The 25,417-nt window shown below is 43.1% G+C and overlaps 2 protein-coding genes across 2 annotated transcripts in view; one reads left to right on the top strand and one right to left on the bottom strand.

Moving 5' to 3' along the window:
- Positions 1 to 12,032, bottom strand: part of SORCS2 (sortilin related VPS10 domain containing receptor 2) — a 929,896-nt gene extending 917,864 nt beyond the window's left edge. Inside the window, exon 1 of the mRNA XM_075930787.1 lies at positions 11,870 to 12,032. The gene's annotated coding sequence lies outside the window, so the exon portion shown is untranslated. The remainder of the gene's footprint in view (positions 1 to 11,869) is intronic.
- An 8-nt stretch (positions 12,033 to 12,040) lies between these two features.
- GRPEL1 (GrpE like 1, mitochondrial) lies at positions 12,041 to 24,691 on the top strand. Its single transcript, XM_075930792.1, has 4 exons — positions 12,041 to 12,198; positions 19,989 to 20,157; positions 21,115 to 21,196; positions 23,958 to 24,691. Exons 1-4 carry the CDS (start codon positions 12,125 to 12,127, stop codon positions 24,302 to 24,304), a joined length of 672 nt encoding a protein of 223 aa, XP_075786907.1. The 5' UTR covers positions 12,041 to 12,124; the 3' UTR covers positions 24,305 to 24,691.
- The last annotated feature ends 726 nt before the right edge of the window (positions 24,692 to 25,417 follow it).

Genomic DNA, 25,417 nt, shown 5'->3' with positions numbered 1-25,417 from the left:
AAAGTGAGTTCAAGACTTCAAGCCCTTGAACTATCACTTTTATATCTTATGCATAAAGAGAGACCTCCTACAAAGCACATCATGTTGAGCTGATGTAGTTACGAATTCTTATTGAAAAGAAAGGAACTGACAGCCTGAAACAGTTCTTTCCCTGCAGAGCAAAGAAAAGGTGGCATTGGTGCATGAGTAGACTACAGAGTTTGGCAGGATGGAGGTGATACTTACCTGGTCATAACTGCAATTGCAATCAACAGAATCTGTTTAAGGATATATTCTAATTTTTTCACTCCACGTTCCTTAAAAAAATGTTAAGGGTAATTTTACGCCAGTGGCTAGTCTTCCCATCTTTGTCACCTCTTTCAAATGTACAAGTCTCATTCACAAGGAGAAAATATTTTTATAGGTGAACATGATAATTATATTATCAAGCATTCATCAAACAAGGCACTCAAGGAGTCATACAACATAATAAACAGCTGATTAAAAAGCATAATTTTAACATAGATGCTTAAAACTCAAAGTAAGCCAACTGAGGGGGATTAATTAATTAATACGATGGCAGCCCTGTTGGACAAAATAAATAGCCCTCTTGCAGAGGTAAGATTTGTATTTGTTTGGGTTTGATTTTGTTATTGTAGGGAGAGATGAACTGAGACAGATGTCTAGAGGCAAGGGAGTTCAGTTCCATCCCCACAGGAAAGGCAGATGCTAGCTGACCTTAATAACTATAGGTGTCTCCAAAAGCACACATCATGCTGTATAAAGCAAGTTTAGCGTCTGACAGGTGAAGGGGTTCCTGGCCAGAAGGGATCGCATTCTAAATCCACTGATGAAAACAGACATTACAAATGGGAACATGCAGAGTGGGAGTTCTGTTATCAGATTTGCCCATTACTTTGGGTTATGTTCATTTATTAGGGTTTTGCTTCTGGGAGGAGTTCATTAATTCTATCAATATACTGCTTGTGTCACTTGTGTTTTCATACAGAGGTCTACTTCTCCCGTCTCCAAGTTCTCTCCCTGACAGGATTGCTGAGTGCAGCTGCTGCTGCTACAAAATAACAGCTGATATGAAATAATTGGCAACAGCATGATTTTTGCTTAACATCTGAGTATATTGACCAGTGTGTGGCTCTACTGTTTTGGGAGCAGAAGAATGTGTTATTTGATGAGGCTGGTTTTAAAGAACTGCTTATCTTAAAATCATGGGTTTGGGGTGATATAAACATTGGAATGTCTCAGGTAACTGATTTTATGACTTCTTGTTAACACAGTGTAGTAAGATAGAAGTTTTATTTTGTGGCCAGTTTGGTTACTCTCCCATAAGAGATACCATCAGCATTTTGGGATGTATTTGCCCTGTTTCTCCACACTGTGATCTGAATTTGGTATTCTTAGCTGTGACCCACCAGGACATGGTTTCTTAGGTCAGGATCTTCTGGACCTCTAATCCAGGGATCACAGCTTGTAAAGGCAAGCGGCTAGCTGACTATGAGATGATTTGTTTACCTGCGCCTCTGGAGGTCTGGGTGATCGCAGCTTCTGTGGGTCAAGATCAGTAACTTCAAATACAAAAATGGTACATTTTTATGGGCCATTAACTTTGAAAACTCATGGAGATCGGGAAAGGTCCCAGATGACTGGAAAAAGGTGAATGTAGAGCCCATCTTTAAAAAAAGGGAAGAAGGACAAACCAGGGAACTATAGACCAGTCAGCCTCATCTCAGTCCCCAGAAAAATCATGGAGGGAATCCTTAAAGAATCCATTTTGAAGCACGTGGAAGGGGAAAGTGATCAGAAATATTCAACACGGATTCACCAAGGACAAGTCATACCTGACCAACCTGATTAGCTTCTGTGATGAGGTAACTGGCTCTATGGACATGGGAAAGTCAGTGGATGTGATATACCTTGACTTTAGCAAAGCTTTAGATATGGTCTCCCACAATATTCTTATCAGCAAGTTAAGGAAGTATGGATCAGATAAATGGACTGCCAGGTGGCTGGAAAGCTGTCTAGACTGTCGGGCTCAATGGAAAGTGATAAATGGTTCAATGTCTGGCTGGTGGTTGGTTTCAAGCACAATTGATCCAAGGATCTAGGGCCAGTTTTGTTCAACAGCTTTATTAATGACGTGAATGAGGGGATTGATTGCACCCTCAGCAAGTTTGCAGATGACACTAAGCTAGGGGGAGAGGTAGATATGTTGGTGGGTAGGGATAGAGACCAGAGTGACCTAGACAAATTGGAGGATTAGGCCAAAAGAAATCTGAGGTTCAACAAGAACAAGTGCCGAGTCCTGCACTTGGGACGGAAGATTGTTGCAGGCTGGAGACTGACTGGCTAAGTAGCAGTTCATCAGAAAAGGACCTGGGGATTACAGTGGATGAGAAGCTGGATATGAGTCAACAGTGTGCCCTTGTAGCCAAGAAGGTTAATGGCATACTGAGGTGCATTAAGAGGAGCACTGCCAGCAGATCTGATTATTCCCCTTTATTCGGCTCTGGTGAGGCCACATCTGGAGTATTGTTTCCAGTTTTGGGGCCCCCGCTATAGAAAGGATGTGGATGCATAGGACAGGGTCCTGTGGAGAGCAACCAAAATGATTAGGGAGCTGGAGCACATGATCTATGAGGAGAGCCTGTGGGATTTGGGCTTAGTTAGTATGCAGAAAAGAGCGAGGAAAGATTTGATAGCAGCCTTCAACTTCCTGAAGGGAGGTTCCAGAGAAGATAGAGCGAGGCTTTTCTCAGTGGTGTCAGATGGCAGAACAAGGAGCAATGGTCCCAAGTTACAGTGGGAGGAAGGGTGTCTAGCTTGGATATTAGGACAAATTGGCTGATGATTTAGTTAGGGTTGGTCCTGCTTTGGGCTGGAGGCTGGACTTGATGACCTCCTGAGTTCTCTTCCAGCCCTAAGATTAAATGATTCTACATGCATACAAATAGCATAGTCATTCAGCACATCATAGCCTTTTCACAGGTACCCTTCATGACACATTTTGTACAAGCTGTGTTGTACATATAAAACAGGGATTCCAAAAATTATTTACATGGTCATTTTTTAAATCGGATAGCATGACAGTAGCAGCATAGACTAGGGACTAAATCCTTGTCATTTAACAGAGAACTTGTAAGACAGTCAGGGGAAAACATTTGTGCAAGTCACACCTGAACAATACTTTGCTTGACTTACCGTATTTTCCGGCGTATAAGGCGACTGGGTGTATAAGACGACCCCCTAATTTTCTAGTTAAAAGATAGGTTTTCGTCTTTACTCGCCGTATAAGACTACCCCCGCTTAAGAGGCCAACTGGCAGCGCCCCAGCGCCCCTCCGCCTCCCCGGCTTTGCTCCCGGTGTCCCTGGTCTGCTGGAGACGGTCCCCAGCAGACCAGGGGCACCGGGAGCAAAGCCGAAGCGGCTGCGGGTTGCCGCGCTTCTGAGGCTTTGCTCTGGCAAAGCCTCAGAGGCGCGGGACCCCGCCACGGCTGCGGCTTTGCTCCCGGTGCCCCTGGTCTGCTGGGGACCATCTCCAGCAGACCAGAGGCACCGGGAGCAAAGCCACAGCCGTGGTGGAGTCCCGTGCCTCTGAGGCTTTGCCAGAACAAAGCCTCAGAAGCGCGGTATCCCGCCGCCGCTTCGGCTTTGCTCCCGGTGCCTCTGGTCCGCTGGGGACCGTCTCCAGCAGACCAGGGACACTGGGAGCAAAGCCTCTGAGGACGGCAGCGGGACAGCCGCGTCGCGCCTGGGCTGCACCGCTGCCCAAGCCCCTCCACGGCTTTGCTCCGCATCTTCCTGGTATGCAGACCAGGGAGACGCGGAGCAGCTTTTCTCGCCCCGGAGTACATGGGCGGCGGGACCACAAGGTCCCGCAGTCTGTGTCCTCTGGGGCGAGAGAAGCCCTGGCGTATAAGACGACCCCCGATTTCTGGGGGATGTTTTTTAGCATAAAAAGTCGTCTTATACGCCAGAAAATACGGTATGGGAGTTGTACTAGTACATAAGGGCAAGGAATTAGCCTACAATTATCTATCAATCTGTAGACCCTTAAGGAGGAAAAAAGGAGAAGAATATTATGAATTCTGTAAGTAGTACTGTAAGTCTTGAATATCACTGTTCAAATATCACTCTTTGCATGTCAACCTGGAGACAAGATCACTGCACTTTGACAGCCACCTACAATTTGAAATACAACATTCTGCCTATATAAATAAGAGTAAAAACAAAACACTAAAAGCCCATCAGAATCTCCCAGATGAAACCTGTGACCTCCACTCCTATCTACAGTTCTAGGAAAGAAAATAAACTTCTTTTTAAGAAAAACAGTCAGTTGATGAGACCCTCAACTGATTTGAAACCTCCTGTTCCAGAGTCAATAAATTAGTCTTGTACCAAGGCAAAAAGCCACAGCAGCACAACAGAAAATTGTTCAATTGCTGAGGAACAGCCTCAGTCTGATCTGTAACTAGCAACTTCTCTTTGAGCCAAGATAGATGATGCTTTGACTGTCAGAGTTATTCAATTTTTATATCTTCATGAATGTTACAGGACATCCATGACTGTCCATAATAGCATGAGAGTGACGAGAACAAACCATAACAGTCTGCTAGATTTGCAAATCTTTGTGATACCAGATGACTCAAAGGAATATTATAATACATTTTCTCTGGTGTGTTGCTGTGGGGCAGGATTTCTTCTCAATCCACTGCAGCAATAGAAAGCATGCTTCCATAAACTGCTCTCTTGGATTAGCTCTCTTCTCAGCCCCATGCCTATAATTTCTGATTTCTGAGAGACAGAAAACATTCTACAAGAAACAAGATTGTTACGCTACGTGTACATGGCAGGTATGTCAGCAGAGAGTATGCTAATGAAGCAAGATCCCTTATACCTCAAAAAAGGAGGGATACAGGATCTTGTACAAAAGGGTTGGGGGTTTTTTGTGCAAAACGGACCCGTCTACACTGCTTTTTTTGTGCAAAAACCTCTTGTGCAAAAAGCATCGGCGGAGATATGCAAATGACATAGTGACAAATACTAATGAGTGCTTCATTTGCATCCTCTCTGACGACAAATACCTCCAGGCTACGTCTACACTGGCCCCTTTTCCAGAAGGGGCATGTTAATTTCCGCTATCGTAGCAGGGAAATCCGCGGGAGATTTAAATATCCCCCGCGGCATTTAAATAAAAATGTCCGCCGCTTTTTTCCGGAAAAAGTAGGAATAAGAGCCTCCGGAAAAGGGCGCTTTTTCCGGAGGATCGGGGCCAGTGTAGACGCTCTTTTCCGGCTTTTCTAAAAGCCGGAAAAAAGCGGCGGACATTTTTATTTAAATGCCGCGGGGGATATTTAAATCCCCCGCGGATTTCCCTACTACGATAGCTGAAATTAACATGCCCCTTCCGGAAAAGGGGCCAGTGTAGACGAGCCCCCAGTGTAGACATAACCTTAGAGCACATAACCTGCTGACTCTGGGCACTGAAGCTAACAAAAGCTATGGGAATTTGGAGCAAACTGTCATCTTTTAAAACTCAAAAATGGCAAATTATTCCACATAGTCTCTGTCAAACATACATAGAGAGTAGAAAGAAAATATTTCAATTTGTTTCTTGGAAGGTTTTCATAAAAATTGTAAATTTTGAATGGTCAGATTCATTACTTTAACAACGTCCAAATTAAGGGAGTATGACTACTCCATACCCTCCACTTCTTATTGCAGCTGGTTCAAAATTCCCCAGTTTAAGCACTGGGTTGTGTCAAGTATGGGTTCTCTTGGCCAGGCCTCACTCGCACATAGCTGAGATCTACCTCAGCAACCTCACCAGTCACATGGATAGCAACAAGGCTTATCTACCAATAAAATGGAGCTTGCCAGAGTCCCCACACTCAACACCATATATGGGCATCACACTGCACCCAGACCACACCCATGCCACTCCCAGAGCACAAACAATACCAAATATTGTAATAGGCAATAACATAAAAAGCCCTGAGCCCTAAGCTCGGGGAGGACTCCAGAATATTGGAAGACAGAATCTGAGTCTGGCTTAGGACTGATCACCCAAAGGCCACCTCCCACCCACCAAATCTAAAAAGGGGTGTACGAATCTCGGAGTATGCTCCGATTCCTTGTATGTCTTTGTAGTGTTGTTGTTGCTGAGTTCCTAAGTACCCTCACTGTTGTTAAGTGGTTTAAGAGAGACAGGTTAGAAAATATATTGCTCAGTTGTAACTTTTACCTTTGCTATTGTCAGTGTGTTTAAAGAAACAGTTTTTGAAACGTGTATATATTTGACTTAGCTGTAACTTAGGTAGAGTTTTAAAAACTGTTGTGGTTCAATTGTTTTGTGGCAAATATTGGGTAACTGCTCATTTTAAGTTGTTCGGTTTAATAAATCATTCCTTCTTTGTTAAAACTTGTTGTTTTGCCATCATTCGATGTTTTCACTGGGTATTTGGCCTTAAGCCTCTGGGACTCCCGACATTTTACTGAACCGAACCGAGTACCCTCTGGGACTCCCGACATTTTACTGAACCGAACCGAGCACCAACAGGTTGTAGGCCCATTTATTGCCTTTATCTGCAGTGGATCAATGGTGTATGTGACTCTCAACCTCGATAGTCTTTTTAGGGGGCATATAGGGGACATAATTTATTATATTCAAAGACAGGTACTCTTAATTTTTTTCCATCTATAATGCTCTTTGGGATACAATAAAGTATATTATGGGCAAATGGTCTTGTCAGAGACATTTTCTAAAGAGCACAGATAGAAGTAACAATTTTGTCTTTTTTTTTGGTAATTTGTTCAGTAACACTCTTGCAGATGGGATAACTTTTTAAAAAACGAAGTTCATTTTATATATCCATATAACTGGTTAAAAAGGGTAAGCACTAATATACAAGATATTTTTGTTTTTCACTTTTGTCTTTTTCCCTTCAATTTTTTATTAAAATTACCTACAAATACCTGATCACAGGAGAGAATACAAGGAAGTGTCACATTTGCTCTCTTCTACTCTTAATGCATAGTTAACACAGTTATGGTTCACATTTGTAACAGAATGTAATAGTACTGTATTCTACTTGCCTGTTGAATACCAATGGACTGAACCTTAGCCTTAAGAGACAGAACTATTACTATGTCTCTTCACTGACATAAAAAGAATTTGAAATTTAGCTTCACACCAAAGCAGAGATTATCAAGAAAAACATACAGTATTTTTCATCCCCAAAGCGCTTTACTACCAAATAAATCAGAAAAGACTTACTGCTTATCTGACACTTCAGATTACCATACAAAATATTAACTTTCACAGATCTATTGGGAAGGCTCTACATCACAGATACAGGAACTAGAACTAGTTACGATTTTCAATTATTTTTTAATCAATTTGTCAAAACTGAAACAGGTATGGTATTTGACAAAACTTCCCAATCCTGAAAAATTGTTGAGAAAGTTTTGAAATTGTGAAGATGTTTTGTTTAGAATTTTTCATTTAGAAAATGACCACTTTTCCTGTTTCAAGCAACTTTTATTTTGAAATCTAAGTGTAGACTGGAATAAAGCTGAAGAAAAAAGGTTGAAATATAAATGAAGTATTTCAAAGTTCTTGAGGTGAAACATTTTAATAGACCCAAAGGGGGGAAAAGAAATTGGCTTTTTATTCCACACATTTGAGATGTCAACTTATGATCATGATTTAAGACTAGAACATAGTCATGGACTGGGAAACTTAGGTAGAGAGTTTAAGTGACTGACATGGGCCACGGAGGGAGTCTCATTAGCAGAGCTGGGATTAGTACTCTGGGATTTCCAGCTTTGTATCCCATATTCAGACCATTAGCCCATGCAAATAGCAGAATAATTTCTTCCACCTCTTGGGCAAAATACTGCATGAATCTGTTTATCATCTCTCAACACTTGGGATTTTGAATGACAACTAACAAAAAGTATGGCTGAACAGTGCTATGCATTATGCAAATAAGGTATTTATGTGTTGGGCAAAGGAATGCCCAGCTTTGACACCATGAGAACTAGTCAATAACACAGTTGTACAAGCTAGTCAACTGTCACTACATAGAACAGTTCAGCAAATGATTATTGGCCCTCTTATTTGCACATATAAAATAAACTCACCAGGTGGCACTATAACCAAAACAATGCAATCTGCAGTATTTTAAGAATGAGAGTGAATACATTCTCACCATATTTTAAGTCTGAAATTAAGCATTTTGGAAGTAGAACTTTCTTATTATGAGTGTTTTGCATAATGAGGCTCCAAATTCAGCTGAGGTTTCTAAGTGTTATCTCAATACAAATAATAATGTTCTTTTAACTGGAACATGAGCTTTGCTCAGTAAGTCATAATGCAAAAAGACAGTGCTCTGCACATACTCCTCATTCTTGATGCACCAACACCTATGCTATTCTAGTTGAGTATTTTCTTGGCAGCTGTTAAAGTTGAAAATCCCAACAAACCTCACTTTCAGAAAGCAGGGACCTTTCCAAATCTTCATTTGCCTTAAGATTGTTTACTTGCAGAAAGTTTCTATACTCGGATTAATGAATTCTAAAGGGCAGAAAAGAATCATATTCACATTGGAAATATTTAATCTAATATGCATTTCTCGATAACTAGTCACACTTACTACTAAGAGGCTACTCAGCCCAGCCCAGCTCAGCTCAGCTCAATCCTATAAACTTCTTTTTTCTAACAATCATAGCAATTGCCATTTTCAGAGGTAGTAATAGTACTGCATGAGGACCAGAGGGAATGAGCAGAGAAGGGCTAAACAGGAAGATCCATGCAGAAGGCATTAAGGATTAGGGAAAGATGACATGCACAAAGAATGAGGAGGATAGACTACTATCTGAATTTTTAAAAACAGACTGGTAGTCTCTCCAGCCAGATATTGAAGAGGTCAGATATTGAATCTCCACTCCTTGTTCAGATTCTCGTATCTTCTAACCCTTCTGCATGCATCTCCTTTTATGACCTTCTCCACTCGTTCTCCCCATGCACAATCCTGCTACACAGTGTTATTATTTTTGTCAGAATCTACAATGTTTTTGTTAAGTATTGGTAAGAACAAAAGAAATTCAACAATATTTTTGAAAGCAACAATGTAATAACACAAAAATCATTGTTTTTCATGCTAGTAATGAAACTCCCCCAATGCACGTTGCTAATTCTGATGTTAAAAGTGGAAATTACAATGTCTGTTGCCACTACAATTAGTACAGTTATTGGGATTACCAAGAATCTTCCATAGTGTTACATGCTAACAAAAGCCCCACTTTCACATAACTAGGGGACAGTGCTAATAAAGATGCATTTGCTATATTCATTGTTCTACAAATATACGATAGGCCACTATTGGCAGACAGGATACTGGGCTAGATGGACCCTTTGGTCTGAACCAGTACAGCTGTTCTTATGTTCTAACATATGATTGATTGCATATCACAAGGCCATTTGTCTTGTAAGTTATATATGCTGCTTCCTGAAGCAGCCAAGAAGCAATGCTTCAGAGAAAGGCAACCACTACTAAGAAATATATGCTTAAGACTGTGAGCTCTACAGCATGCATGACCTAAAAGTTGTGCATTAAGGCTGCGAGATTCTACATCACTCTGGTATAGTTGCAGCAGCATTTCCAGTCTGCTTCAGATGAATTATTAGGGAAGGTTCTTTTTATTGAATGTTCTCTCCGTGGTATTTCTTATATTTAATTGGATAATACATTTAGTTTATTATCCTTTTTTTTTTTTTTTTTTACTGCTTCTAAGTTTTCAGGTTGCTTCAGATTTTGTATGGACAGTCCACAAATGAAGCAAGACATTGTCAGGTAGCAACATTATGATATATGGAGCTTTTAGCTTCAGTGAAGGTATGGGAACTGGTTTGAGATGCACATAAGCATGATGTTTCTATTGAAATTATAACAGATAATTATCAACTATAGCATCACAAATATCCCTTTAAATTAACAAGGGCAGTTCACACAAAATATTTTATAGCCTGATCACATATTCAGGCAAATACAGCATGGCTGTGTCTACACTGGCATGAATTTCCAGAAATGCTTAAAACAGAATACTTTTCCGTTTTCAGGTTTTCCGGAAAAGGAGCATCTACATTGGCAGGCTGCTTTTCCGGAAAAGCCCTTTTTCTGGAAAAGCATCTGTGGCCAATGTAGATGCGCTTTTCCGGAAAAGAGCCCCGATCGCCATTTTCGCGATCGGGGCTTTTTTCCGGAAAAGACTACTGGGCTGTCTACACTGGCCCTTTTCCGGAACAGTGTTCCGGAATAAGGCTTATGCCCGAGCGGGAGCAGAATAGTTTTTCCGGAATAGCGGCTGATTTTGTACAGTAGAGCATCGTTGCTTTTCCGGAAATTCAAGGGCCAGTGTAGACAGCTCACAGCTTATTCTGGAAAAGCGGCTGATTTTCCGGAATAAGTGGCACAATGTAGACACAGCCCATGTGTTTATGCTGTTCACATTTGGAGACTCATATGTGGAACAAATGGAAAAGAAACTTTAATATTCTTAAATAAAAGCATAGATTCTAGATGACAGTTGTGCATATATTAGGGTTTGGTCTGCAGCTACAGCCATAGGATTGTACTTAAACCTAATGAATTATGCAATGCTATACATGGAACAGAGTAGAACATTAATTATTGATGCATTGCCAGCTGTTTCACAGAAACATTGTTTCTCATATATTGTCTGAACTGGGTCATGACTTTACTTGCCTGTCCCTATTCTTAAATTTCAAAATAAAATAAAGGGGAGGAACTGACCAACTTCCACACCAAATGTTCTAATTATCCCATATTCTGACTATCCCACTACCTTTTCTCACTGTATTGTTATTTAAATAGCCTACACTTATATAGAATGGCTTTATGTCACACTTTGTAAGGGTGGGTTACATTTATATCACAGCAATCTCAATCAGGGTCAGGAGAACAAAGAATCGCTGCCCTAGAGAGGCCAGTAATTACAATAAAGTAAAGATGGACTAGTTTTCATAAGTTAGTAGCTTTAGAGGTCAGACTTATCTTAAATGACCAGCATGATAACTAATGCTAAATCTCGGTCTAACCAGATAAAGTCTTCAGTTCTCATCTCTCTGTATCTATACATTCAAACTAAGCACTATATTTCCTAAGACCAGATAACCAAAATGGAAGTACAGGGACACTGGGAGAAAAAAAGGATATACCTTACCTAGATACAATTTTACATAGCAAATTAGATTATGTCTGTATTTATGGTAACCTGTACACTACACACCCACTTAGCACTGGTATATGTAGCAGCATGGGTAAAATGAAGTGTTTAAACACACTAGAACTTTAGGGTGTGTTCCTTACACAGATCTAGATACACCCAAGCAACAATGTAGTGACTGGTGCTATTATTAACAATGTAGCCTCCCACTGTCTGACCTACCCTGAGAAAGACACGGGCCTTGGGGAAAAGCTGCATCAGTTTCCCCACTGCCAGAGCCTTTCATTGCTGCCTGTAGCTATGCTACCCTATATACACCACAGCTAGCCTAGCAAAGCTCCTCGCTCCCAATGCACTCCACTAGCCTACTTGGCTTTTTAAGCTGGGGCAACTCTGGGGCAGAGAGAACCACAGGAGGTTCCCGCACCACAGACAGACCTGGATGAGGCAAGGGGAGGGGAGACCAAAGCCCTGCCTTAGGCCAGCCTAGGGGCTTTGAGTCCCTTTCCCCAGGGAGCCCTGAAGGGCCTGAGCCCAGCAGTGCAGGAAGAGGGCAAAGCCAGCCCTTCCCTCACCTCCCCATAGGCCCCGCCCCCTTCCCCGGTGACCACGCCCATCGCTCACCAGCGGGCCCGCCCCTGAGCGAAGGCTACCCAGAGTCGTCTGCGACCTTTCAACTTCTTCTCCCGCAAGCGTGCTAAGAGCCAGGGAGGGGGCAGGCCCCGCCCCCAGAGGAGGCCGCCCCAGCTGATTGGAGCACGGTCCCGTCACTCCCGGGCCAGGCGGGGTGCCTGGCCCGCTGATTGGGCCGCGGCTCGGCCGTGACCCCCAGGGCATTCGGCGCAGAGCGAGCCGCGCGCACTCAGCGCGGAGGGAGCCATGGCGGCGGCGGCTCGGTGCGTGCGGCTGCTGCTGAGGCCGCGGTGCTACCCGCTGCTGAGCTGCCCGCCACGGTAAGGGCGGGGCTGCGACTCCGCTGCGCTCCGGGCGGGCGGGCGGGCGGGCGGGCGGGGCTTGGGGGGTGGTGCTGGCCCCGCCGTCGTTCCTGCGGGGGGCGCTTCCCCGGCCCCCCAGGGGTCCCCGCCTGCGAGCCCGTAGGCCCGGCTCTCCGAGCTGCGGCTTCGCGCCCGACCTGGGCTTTATAGGCACGGCGGTGGGGAAGCCCCGCCCACAGCAGGGCCGCTGCCCGCACCACCGCGTCCCTCCCCAGGGCTCGGCCCCTCTTTCCCGTGGCCGAGAGAGGCTCCCGGGGAAGGGACAAGGGGTGGCTCCCTGGCAGGGCCCGAGCGGGGCGTAAAAAGTTCTGGGCCCGCCAGAGATGGGGAGTCCCGCGCTGACTCCAGGGAAGGCAAGGTTGGCTTGAGGGGACGGCGTTGTGCAGCTCCATGGTGGCTTGTCTCTTTGCCATCAAGAGCAAAAACAAATCCTCCCCATGGGTGGGCAAGGTTCAAGCATGACCCGCTTATTGGGAGGCAGGCAGTGCATGTGAGGGAAATCATGTGAGAAGTGTCCCGCAGGGAGCTGCACAAAACTCTGAAGTTCTAGTGGCCACGCTTTTCACTGGTACTATAGAGGCTACAGGATTGTGTGTAATACAGTGCTTGATCTCCAGCTCAGAGGCATTTTAAATGCTTCAATAGAAAACCTTGCTATTGCCCAACTTACATGAGTCATGTAACAGCAGGGAGAAATCTCCTGTGAAAGTAAAATAAACAGTAGCTAAACCCAGTTTGCTGCTGTGCTGTCTTGACATGACTGCATGTCATGTTTCACAGCTCATGCAGTTTGGATACATTTCTGAACCAGTTGGTCAGGTAGACAAAGCAAGCTAAGCAATATATTTACTTAGTAGTTACTGTTATTCAGCTGTGGGTATGTAGAACAGGCCTGCACAACATTTTGCATGTGGCCCGCAGGGGCTCACTGTGTAGCCTGTGACAACTACACACGGTGTGGCCCCATCCGATCAGCTGGCCAGGCAGAGGAGCGGAGCACCACCGGGGAGGGGGAAGTGCAGTGATTCTTGCCGCTGGGCTGCCTGCGTGCAGCTCTGGCATGAGGAGGTGGGGCGCGAGCTAGAAGGCAGGACGCTGGCGGACTCCAGGATGCTGGCGTGATGTGGCGTCGTGATGTCACAGCTGGCAACCGCCGGATTAAAAAAGGCTCCTGCAGCCCCGCAAACCGGAAGGCAAAAGCCAGGTAGGGGAGGGGAAGGGGCTTGTGCTGAGGGGATGGGGGCAGGTCAGGAGAAACGGGAGGCACCAAGGGACAGGATGCAGGAGAGACACATGCCCCAGGGCCAACTGGAAACAATGAGGAAAAGGGCAGGAGGGGAGGTGTCAGTGGGAGGGGGGGACAAGGTGATGCTGGGAGAGGAGAGGGTAAGGGCATTGGGAGCAGTATGTTGTGCAGCCCTGATTTAATTAAAAAATTCTTAATAAAGTTTCACCCCACCCCCCCAAACCTACCCTTGCGGCTAGGGTTGCCAGGAGTCTGGTTTTGTACCGGACAGTCCGGTATTTGCACGCTCTGTCCAGCTGCACACTGGACGGAAGCCTGATGGCGCCTCCTGTGGTTGCGTGCTGAAGCCGGATGGTGTGAGGCTTTTTTTGTATGCCCAACACATGGGGGGGGGAGGGGGGTTCCCCTTGACAAACATTTTTAGTCCGCGTGTTTGGTATTTTTTGGGAGAGCATCTGGCAACCCTATTTGCGGCCCGCAGCTGTTTTCTTTGGAGTAATATGGCTCTTGCCGCTTTCCAAGCTGTGCAGGCCTGATCTGGAACAAGGATGCTTCATTTCCTAAAAGAGATCACAGGTTGGCATGAAGAGACTCAGATAACTCAAACTCAGGTTAATCAGCTGCATCTATATTTATTAAGACATCTAAATAAGGCTTTTAGTTTTTAAGTTATCACTGCTCTATAGCCACAATGCTTCTGAAATAAATGTAGTCAAACTTTACTAATTCTGGGTCACTGAGAAAGAAAATGATGCTTAAAATTGTTGATTGGCTCTAGTTTTCAAGATATGCTATTGGGTCAGTATATATAACCCTTGACTTGCGAATGGCGGAGGATTAAGTGAGTTATAAAGGAAAGGAATCTCAATTTAAACCAGAAATGACTAAAATACATCTTTGACTAGATCTATGAATAAATCTGACTGGGTTTGGACAGTACTTGCTTTTTAGTCAAAACAATGAATGATGCAATCTGAAGCTGGTATTGCATCATACATGATATGAATTGCATCATGTTATTCCTAGAAGTCATGGATGATGCAATCATAACGAAGCTTACATCACTCTGCTGAACAAATTGCCCTATATCAGCTCTAGAAATCATACAGTGTCGTACTCTCTCATTTGTCAGTGTTTGATTTTGCAAAGGGACACATTTCTGTTTAGCCAAAGTGAGCAGAGACGCCTCGTACTTGTGTGAACAGTGCAGATAACTTCTGCTATGTTTGTGGTGAAGTGACTTTTGCATCACAAAAGCGCAGTATAACCACGATGGTTAAGAAAGCCTATCAACTTTATTTTGGCTGCAAAACTGGAGATCAGGACAAGAGGTGGGCCCCACACATATCCTGCAACACTTGCGCAACAAATCTTCGCTGGTGGTTGAACAGGAAAAGGAAATCTATGCCTTTTGCAGTGCCAATGATTTGGAGAGAGCCAACAGATCATACCAGCAATTGTTACTTCTGCATGGTGCCTCCAGTTGGGAAAGGTGTGTCAAAGAAGAAAAAAGTGGATTGTGCATTATCCAAACATTCCATCAGCTATACCCCCAGTACCCCACGGAGAAGGACTGCCGGTTCCTGATGCACCAGAATCATTCTCACTTGAGTCAGACAAGGAAGAGGATGAAACTTCTGGTCCTGAACCATCAATGTCACAGGACCCACATTTTCTCCCATCCTCCTCCTCTGAACCACACCTCATAACACAAGGTAAACTGAATGACCTTGTCAGGGATTTGGAACTACCCAAGAGTAAGGCAGAGCTGTTGGGCTCCAGACTACAGCAGTGGAATCTCCTGGCAGGTGATGTTAGGGTTTCCATGTTCTGTGACCGTCAAAAGGATCTTGTCCCATTCTTCTTCATGGAAGGTGTTCTTGTAGCCTGCAACAACATCGATGGTGCAATGGCAGCCCTCAACATCGTTCACGATCCAGATGAATGGAGACTGTTCATTGATTCATCGAAGACGAGTCTTAAAGCTGTTTTGCTGCATAATGGCAATGTTTTGCCATCAATTCCAGTTGGTCATGCGGAGATGGAAATGGTGGAGATGCTCAATGATTTCTTTGTTTTGGTCTTCACCGAGAAGTCTGGAGGTGTGCCTAACGTAGTGAATACAAGCAGAGAGAGGGTAAGTTTAGAAGATAGGATACACAAAGAACAAGTTAAAAATCACTTAGGAAAGTTAGATGTCAGCAAGTCACCAGGTCCTGATGAAATGCATCCCAGGATACTCAAGGAGCTGATAGAGGAGGTATCTGAGCCTTTAGCTATGATCTTTGAAAAATCATGGCAGACAGGGGAGATTCCAGAAGACTGGAAAAGGGCAAATATTGTGCCCATCTATAAAAAGGGGAATAAGAACAACCCAGGAAACTACAGACCGGTCAGTTTAACGTCTGTCCCAGGGAAGATAATGGAGCAGGTAATTAAGGAAATCATATGCAAACACTTGGAAGGTAATAAAATGATAGGGAATAGCCAGCATGGGTTTGTGAAGAACAAGTCATGCCAAACTAATCTGATAACTTTCTTTGATAGGATAACGAGCCTTGTGGATAAGGGAGAAGCGGTGGATGTCATATACCTAGACTTTAGTAAGGCATTTGATACGGTCTCGCATGATATTCTTATTGATAAACTAGGCAAATATAACTTAGATAGGGCCACGATAAGGTGGGTGCATAATTGGCTGGATAACCGTAGTCAGAGAGTTGTTGTTAACGGTTCTAAATCCTGCTGGAAAGGGATAACAAGTGGAGTTCCGCATGGGTCTGTTTTGGGACCCGTACTGTTCAATATCTTCATCAATGATGTAGATATTGGGATAGAGGGTACGCTTATTAAGTTTGCAGATGATACCAAACTGGGTGGGGTTGCAACTTCTTTGGAGGATAGGGACATAATTCAAAATGACCTTAGCAAGTTAGAGAAATGGTCAGAGGTAAACAGGATGAGGTTTAATAAAGAGAAATGCGAAGTGCTCCACTTAGGAAGGAACAATCAGTTCCATACATACAAGATGGGAAGCGACTGTCTAGGAAGGAGCATGGCGGAAAGGGATCTAGGGGTCATAGTGGACCACAAGTTGAATATGAGTCAACAGTGTGATGCTGTTGCAAAAAAAGCAAATATGATTCTAGGTTGTATCAACAGGTGTGTTGTAAGCAAAACTCGTGAAGTCATTCTGCCGCTCTACTCTGCACTAGTTAGGCCTCAGATTAGTACTGTGTCCAGTTCTGGGTGCCACATTTCAAGAAAGATGTGGAGAAATTGGAAAGGGTACAGAGAAGAGCGACAAGAATGATTAAAGGTTTAGAGAACATGACCTATGAAGCCAGGCTTCATGAACTGGGCTTTAGTTTGGAAAAAAGAAGATTAAGGGGGGACATGATAGCGGTTTTCAAATATCTAAAAGGGTGTCACAAGGAGGAAGGAGAAAATTTGTTCCTCTTGGTTTCTGAGGACAGGACAAGGAGTAATGGGCTTAAAGTGCAGCAGGGGAGGTTTAGATTGGACATTAGGAAAAAATTCCTAACTGTCAGGGTGGTCAAATATTGGAATAAATTGCCAAGGGAGGTGGTGGAATCTCCCTCTCTGGAGATATTTAAGAACAGGTTAGATAGACATCTGTCAGGGATGGTGTAGACGGAGCTTGGTCCTGCCTTGAGGGCGGGGGGCTGGACTCGATGACCTCTCGATGTCCCTTCCAGTCCTATGATTCTATGATTCTATGCAGTCCATATGAAGGAAACCTATGACAACATGAAACAACTTTTGAGGTGCATAAACTATGACCAACATCAGTGGCAGCTTTGTGGCGATTTGAAGGTTGTTGCTCTCTTGCTTGGTCTGCAGGCTGGATACACAGAGTACTACTGTTTTCTCTGCGAATGGGATAGTCGTGCAAGAGATTCCCACTACATCAAGATAGATTAGCTACTGCGACAGTCATTGGAGCCTGGGAGGAAAAGTGTTCAGAATCCACCACTTGTTGAATCAAGGAAGATTTTGTTACCACCCTTACGCATCAAGCTGGGTCTGACGAAGAAGTTTGTCAAGGCCATGGACAAAATACAAGCAGCTTTCAAGTACCTCCGTGGAAAATTTCCAAGGTTAAGTGAAGCTAAAATAAAGGAAGGTGTCTTTGTTGGTCCTCAGATTCGTGAACTTCTTCGAGAGGATGCATTTGACCATGTACTGCGTGGCAAGGAAAAGACGACATGGAAAGCCTTCCAATTAGTGGCAATAAACTTTTTTCAGAAACAACAAGGCAGACAACTACAGGTTGGTGAAAAACCTCCTCAAGGCATGCAAAAGCCTTGGTTGCAACATGTCACTAAAGATACATTTTTTGCACTCTTATCTAGATTTTTTTTTTTCCCACAAACTGCAGAGCAGTGAGCGACGAGCACGGCGAGCGATTTCACCAGGACATTGCAACAATGGAGAAACGCTATCAGGGCAAATGGAGCCCATCAATGCTTGCAGACTATTGCTGGACAGTGACAAGAGATGCTCCATTTAATGAATACAAGAGACAAGCCAAGAAGCGCCAAGTAGACACTGAATAGGGCTAAACTATGTACATAATAGTTTTTTGCCTTTTGTTTCATAATAAATTTTATTTATGTAACCCTTTTCCTGATTTTTAAAGTGTTACATAAACAGGACAGGTGAAATATTATCATGTAAAGCAACTATAAACACATGAAAAGACCTAGGTTTACAATTGATGATTAAAACTATCTACACAATATACATAGACGTAAAATGTAAAAACTTAAATATCTTGGAAACAGTAGCCAATCAGTTGTTTTAATTGCCATATTTGAATTCAGCACATCAAAATACATAAAATGTGCTATTTATTATCTCTGAAGCAGACAACTTCTAAAAAATTGTATACCAGTGTTATTAATTTTGAGGCAGAGTAAGAAGGAGGTGTTCTAAACATATGAGCTGCATCTAGACTGGCAAGTTTTTCCGCAAAAGCAGTTGCTTTTGCGGAAAAACTTGCCAGCTGTCTACGCTTGAATTTCTGCAAGAACACTGACGATCCCATGTAAGATTCTCAGTGTTCTTGCAGAAATGATATGCTGCTACCATTCGGGCAAAAGCCCTCTTGCGCAAATGCTTTTGCGCAAGAGGGCCAGTGTAGAGAACGCGGTATTGTTTTGCGCAAAAAAGCCCCAATCGTGAAAATGGCGATCAGGGGTTTTTTTGCGCAAAACCGCGTCTAGATTGGCACGGATGCTTTTCCGCAAAAAGTGCTTTTGTGGAAAAGCGTCCGTGCCAATCTAGACGCTCTTTTTCGCAAATGCTTTTAACGTAAAAACTTTAAAAGCATTTGCGGAAAATCTAGACATAGCCATGGGCTGCATCTACACTGCAGGCTTTTTGTGCAAGAATGGTTATTCTTGCGCAAAAACTTGCGGTGCATCTACACTACATGCGTGTCTACACTGTGTGCATTCTTGCTCAAGTAAATTTACAGTAGAGCATTGGAACAGAAGGCTTCTTGTGCAAGAGCTATTCCTCTCCCCACGAGGAATAAGCCCTCTTGCGCAAGAAGGCAGTGTGGATGGACAAGTGTGGACACTCTCTTGTGCAAGAAACCCCTATAGCTAAAATGGCCATCAGAGCTTTCTTGCTCAAGAGAGTGTCCACACTGCCATGGACGCTCTTGTGCCCGGCTCAGTTCTAGCTCAAACTGGGTCCGTGACCTACCCCAGTTTCAGCTCTGCATTTTCAAGTGTATTAAGAGCTGGCTGAGCAGGCAGCCCACCACAGTTCTGGCTTGTGTTGGACCCCGCCCCATCCCCAGAAAGGATCTGCTGCTGCCTCTCTCAGAAGCACAGGGCGACAGGCAGCTGGTCCACGGAGGGAGCTGGTTTTTAAATTGCCTCCGCTTGTGGACTAGCTCCCACCTGGCACCCCGTGCTGCTGCCTCTGATATAGTGGGTGGCTGCCAGCCCTGCCCCTTCCCCAAGGGATTATAGAATAGTTGAGTAACCGATTATTAACCGATATCGAACATCCCTAATGTGAACAGTGGCTTGCAGGAGTGTAGCCTTTGTTACTTCACAAATAATTTTTCAGGCTTTAGGATGGCAGTTTCTTCTATATGTGTTCAACATAAGAACAGCCAAACTGGGTCAGACCAAGGTCCAGCTAGTCCAGTATCCTGTCTTCCAACAGTGGCCAGTGCCAGATGCCCCAGAGGGAGTGAACAGAACAGGGAATCATCATGTGATCCCTCTCCTGTCATCCATTTCCTGCCTCTGACAAACAGACACCATTCGCTAGGGACACCATTCGCACCCATGCTAGCTAATAGCCATTGATGGACCTAACCTCCATGAATTTATCTGATTCTTTTTTGAATGCTGTTAAAGTCCTGGTCTTCGCAAGGCAAATCAAGTGTCCAGTATGTCCAAAAACCATTAATATTTCCTATGATGAGTAGCTGACTAATGCTGTATGTTTGCTTTAGCACTTCTCCACGGTTGCTTTGCATAGCAACACAACAGAAAAGCACTGGACAGAATTTAGAAGATGACCAGAGTCAGAGCCAGAATGAGCCAAAGGCTGAACTGAACTCTCCTGAGAAGATATTAATTGAAGAGAAAGCCAAACTTGAAGAGCAATTAAAAGAAATTACAGTAAGGGTCTTTTGATCAGCCAGCATACCTTAGGCAAAGTATGAAGTTCCAGCTACACAAGCTGTAAACAAGCTGGATAAGAATATGTAGCAGTTAGATCATGAATGAAATATTACAGGTTTGGATTACACTAATTGGACTCTTCCCTTTAAAAGTTTAGTCCATTATTAATACATGTTCTTTTTGCTGGGAACAATCTGCTCATAGATTCTCTGGGCTTCAGTTTCAATCTAGAAAAATGTGGGGAGTAATACTCATCACTGAGGCCTGGGACTGTAAGCTACTTTCTTTACTCAAATTGATTCTCCTTGGCCTGTCTTTTTCTCTTTTAGTAATCCTGGAATTTTAAGCTTTTTTATTATTATTATTATTATTATTATTATTTATAGAATTAAATCTGAGAGAGGTGCTTATATTGATATCAATAGCAGTGGCATGAGCGATGATTAACATATGAATGTGTTCTGCAGAGTAGGTATGTAAAATCCTGTTTAATTGGCTAACTGACATTTGGGAGCCTTAAATACCTCAATGGAGTTAGGCCTGACAGAGTGGAAGCACATCTGTTCTTCCCATGCCACTGCCTTATATCTCCTCCTTTCCCCAAGTCCCCTTAAAATATCAACAACAAAAAACTAATTGTGGGCAAAAGAGTGAACACAGCAGTACTGATTTCCTCCCTCCCCGTTTTTTTCCATCTGTCAAATGAAGCTAATACATGCCTACATCACAAAGACATAAGGATCAGTCTTCGTACACTCATTTCAAGTGCTTAGAACAAATAGTTTGGAGTTTAATGTAACTTTTAATAACATAATAAACCACAGGGCCTAGCTTGTTAAACTGTGCCTTTGTAATGAAATTAATAAAATGAGAGCCTTGGTTTAAATTATTGGCATGCAGTATACTGGCTGCATTGGGATATCTTCTGCAAATATGCTTTATCTTCTTCCCCAGGACAAGTACAAGCGAGCTCTGGCAGATACAGAAAACTTGAGGCAAAGAAGCCAGAAATTGGTAGAAGAAGCAAAGTTATATGGTGGGTGGAAACTTTGTGTGCCTGTGTTGTATTGAGATACTGTAGTACTAACTTGAAAGCCACAGCTTGGAAATTCAGAGCGGATGTTGCCACTTGCTCACAAAGCCTGTCATTTGGAACTCCCAAATATTTTGCAAATCCTTGTTACAATGTGTTGCTGAGAGCATGAAATGTTAGACAGTGTCCTGATATAAATTTAAAGTGATTTGAGATGCTTCAGCATCATTATGATTTCACTGGATGGGTGTAAAACTTTATGGCTGTGTCTCGACTGGCAAATTTTTCCACAAAAGCAGCTGCTTTTGCAGAAAAACTTGCTAGCTGTCTACACTGGCCGCTTGAATTTCCGCAAGAACACTGACGATCTCATGTAAGAAATCAGTGCTTCTTGCGGAAATACTATGCTGCTCCCATATGGGCAAAAGTCCTTTTGCGCAAAAAGGCCAGTGTAGACAGCTCAGATTTGTTTTGCGCAAAAAAGCCCCAATCGTGAAAATGGCGATCGGGCTTTTTTTGCGCAAAAGTGCATCTAGATTGGCACGGACGCTTTTCCGCAAAAAGTGCTTTTGCGGAAAAGCGTCCGTGCCAATCTAGACGCTCTTTTCCACAAATGCTTTTAACGGAAAACTTTTCCGTTAAAAGCATTTCCGGAAAATCATGCCAGTGTAGATGTAGCCTATGAGTTCTAGAAGCATTAGATTTAGATTCACTCAATTGCTTGATGACTACAAAATTTTCCAGAAACTTATAAGTAAATGAGTTATAATGGCACTTGTACACGGACATGATATATAATCTTCATGATTGGATCTGCATTTGTTGAATGTATTGTGGCATTATTATACAGATTTCACAAGGAAAGTATTTACCAGAGTGCAATGAAATGTTGCTTCTACTAGGAAAGATGTAGCTCAACTTTGAAAGTCCCAGGGGCCACAGTGATACTCTCAGCACATGCAGAAGGCCTCAACTTAAGTGTGGTTGCATATACATGAAAATACATATGCAAATAGCTTCTTTCATACTGACATGCATAAATACAAGGATTAAGGCAAGACTATAAAACATGCAGGCCCCATTTAAGTCAGTTCTGCTGATATTAACAAAATGCAATATTTACCCGATTTCTACCCATATGACAGCATTTTTAATGAGCAATGACAGCCTGAATTCTCTTCCTTTTTCCTAGGTTCCTTTCCACCCCCTTTCAACTTAAATTTGAGTACAAGAGATCTGAAACCAGTAGTATTCAACTACTTGCTTTCTTATTAATATGTTAAAGTAAATAGATTTTTCAGAGTGCTGAGCACATGGAGGTAACACCAACTTCAGAGTGCTAATAGTGCTCAGTGTCTTTTAATGTTATGCCATCTAGGTAGATCATGCTAGAGTGTAGGCATTTCGGAGACACAGTGTGGATTTTAGTCATCTACCAACTTAAGGGACAGCCAAGCAGAGATCTTGTGGATTACAGTGGTGCCTAAATCTGGGTTTTAAGTTCCTTTTTGGATCTGATCCTACATGATGCGTATCCATAATTATTTCATCTTCTTTCCTAACTTACTGTTGATAAAATATATCAGTATGAGCTATTAGGGTAACATTAGTTTAACTCCTCAGTTAAAGCCTAAAAACAACATGGCCAGTTAATTAAATATTAAAAAGAAGCAGACTTGGGGTGTGTCTAGACTACAGGGTTTTGTCGACAAAAGTGGACTTTTGTCGACAAAACTATACCTGCGTCCACACTACCGCTGAGTTCTGTCGACATAACGTCGACAGAACTCAGCAGTTTTGTCGACGCTGGTAAACCTCATTTTACAAGGCATAACGCCTTCTGTCGACAGAAGCCTGTAGTCTAGACGTACCCTTAGTGAAGTTCAACACCACTCAGAACTGTTTTACAATTTCCATGAGCATATGAATACATTAATTTGAAATTCACTCCTCACAAGCATCCTTCTTAGTATGGTGCTTAGTAGGGATGTTAAATTGCGGGTAATTGACTAATTGAATAGTTGATGCATTTTGCATTGACTAGTCAAAGGTGGAAACGCCCTGTTGCTACACTTTAAAGGTCAAAGTGCCACATGGAGCCTGAGGTCAGCTGGGGACTCCATGCTGATCCTGGGCTCCATGTGGTGTTGCCACAGGAGCCCGAAGTCAGGCTTCCTATGGTGTTTCAAAGCAGCAGGCCGCATGGAGCCCGGGGTCAGCAGGAGAGACCCCACAGGCAGGGCCGGATTAAGACCTTTAGAGGCCCTAAGCACTGAAAAGATTATGGTTGTGGCCCCCCATGTAATTCAAAATAAAAACAATACTATACTGTAAATTTTTTTTTGTGCCCCTGCTTTGCTGGTGCCCTGAGCACATGCTTAGTCTGCCTATTGGGTAATCCAGCCCTGCCCATGGGTTCCCACAGCAGCGTTTCAAAGCAGCAGCGCTGCATGGAGTCTGGGGTCTGGCACGCAGTGCTGCTGCTTTGAAATACCCTCTCTTCTCTCTCTCCCTCCACCCCTTGCTGATAGACTAGTCCTTCACATCCCTAGTGCTTAGTAGGAATTTCCATTGATTAGTCAATAAGGGTGCTTCCACTTTGAAATGAAGCAAGAGCCCATCTGGCTGTTGCTACAATTCAAAGGCAGAAGTGCTGTGTAGCACTCCTAGCACATTGGGTTTTTTTAATATAAATTTAACTATCTCCCTTAACAAGTATTAATTTGATTTTGCTTGTGATTTATGGCTGTTCATCTCATTATAGGGATTCAGAGCTTCTGCAAGGACTTATTAGAAGTTGCTGACATTTTGGAAAAAGCAACTGAGAGTGTTCCAAAAGAGGCGCTCAAGGAAGAAAACCCTCATCTGAAGAACCTGTATGATGGTCTTGTCATGACAGAAATGCAGATTCAAAAAGTATTCAAAAAACATGGCCTGCTCAAACTGAATCCTGTTGGAGCCAAGTTTGATCCCTATGAACATGAAGCTTTGTTCCATGCTCCCATGGAAGGGAAGGAGCCTGGCTCTATTGCATTAGTATCCAAGGTTGGCTATAAGCTGCATGGGCGTACCTTGAGGCCTGCCTTGGTGGGGGTTGTGAAAGAAGCTTAGTGGCTCAATTTATAAGAATTAAAAATGCCATACAACTATTAGATGGCTCAATAGTTTTCCTCTTCCAACATGCTTACCCCCCCCCCCCCCCCCCCCCCCCCCATTCTCACACTCTCTGCGAAAGGCTTAAATTAAACCAGTGAATCTGAGGAAATGCTGAAATTGCATTTCTTAAGGGACCATGAATCTGACTTCACAGAATTTTTTTGTAGTTTGCACATAAGAAGCAGAGCTGACGAGCTATTACATCAGATGTGTTTTGGATAACATTTTATCTGTAATAATCCTGGCTACTGAGGGTATATTAAGTTGAAACAAACATACCTACAGGAAAGGGCCTGGTAACAGTTGGATTACTATCTGGAATGAAGAACAATTTGATGTGTGTCTCGTGTTGCATTTCCTAATATCACAGTAGTATCTGAAACCATACTTGCATTTAGTTGTCTGCAGGTGTCCTCACCAGTTTTCACAAAGGAGATGTGGTAATCAGCTGCTTGTTCACTTGTTTGTGTCATGTGTCTATTTCCTGTAATAGGGTCTTTGAACAGCAAAAGTTTAAACACCTTAGGGATTCCAGATTTAAGAAGTTGTAAATAAAATTGGGGGGGGGGAGAAAGGAGGAGGACTGGCTTCATAGATATTTTTAATATTTGTATGCTGTATATTTTATTGAAAAAGCCATTTAATATATGTATGGCATTGGACAGGATTTTTCCTATAGCTACTTCAAATCTCTGGATTTTTTTTAAATCAGTTTGCTATGCAAATTTTATTTGCAACTGTATTGAAGGTCAAAATAGCAACCACCAGAAAAGTTAAGTATATAAAAGTAGTTTTGGTATCTGTTACCCTTTTATAAGTCATGTGGCTGTCAAAATAACAATCAAACAACATAAATGAATACTTTATTTACATGCATTAGTAAAACTTACTTTCCTGCAAGGACACCTATGCTTTTACTAGAAACCATACTAAATGCAACTCATGATAGTTTACTTTTGTTATTTATTAGTTTTGTATTTTAGTCTTGATTGATTCTGCTAGCTTGAAAGCCACATCAGTGCTCCTATGTTAGCCACTCATATCTGAGGTGATAACCATACCAATCCC

Source organism: Pelodiscus sinensis, chromosome 5 (genome assembly GCF_049634645.1).
Source record: "Pelodiscus sinensis isolate JC-2024 chromosome 5, ASM4963464v1, whole genome shotgun sequence".
NCBI classification, from domain to species: Eukaryota; Metazoa; Chordata; order Testudines; family Trionychidae; genus Pelodiscus; species Pelodiscus sinensis.
The sequence above is the reverse complement of the archived record's forward strand: the minus strand, read 5'-3'. Positions and strand labels throughout refer to the sequence as shown.

Excerpts from the sequence above, each read along its gene's own strand:
- GRPEL1 (XM_075930792.1), top strand. The coding sequence starts at position 12,125 with ATGGCGGCGGCGGCTCGGTGCGTGCGGCTGCTGCTGAGGCCGCGGTGC. Across the intron at positions 12,199-19,988 it reads CTGCTGAGCTGCCCGCCACG|CACTTCTCCACGGTTGCTTT; the intron begins GTAAGGGCGGGG and ends TGTTTGCTTTAG. Across the intron at positions 21,197-23,957 it reads AGAAGAAGCAAAGTTATATG|GGATTCAGAGCTTCTGCAAG; the intron begins GTGGGTGGAAAC and ends ATCTCATTATAG.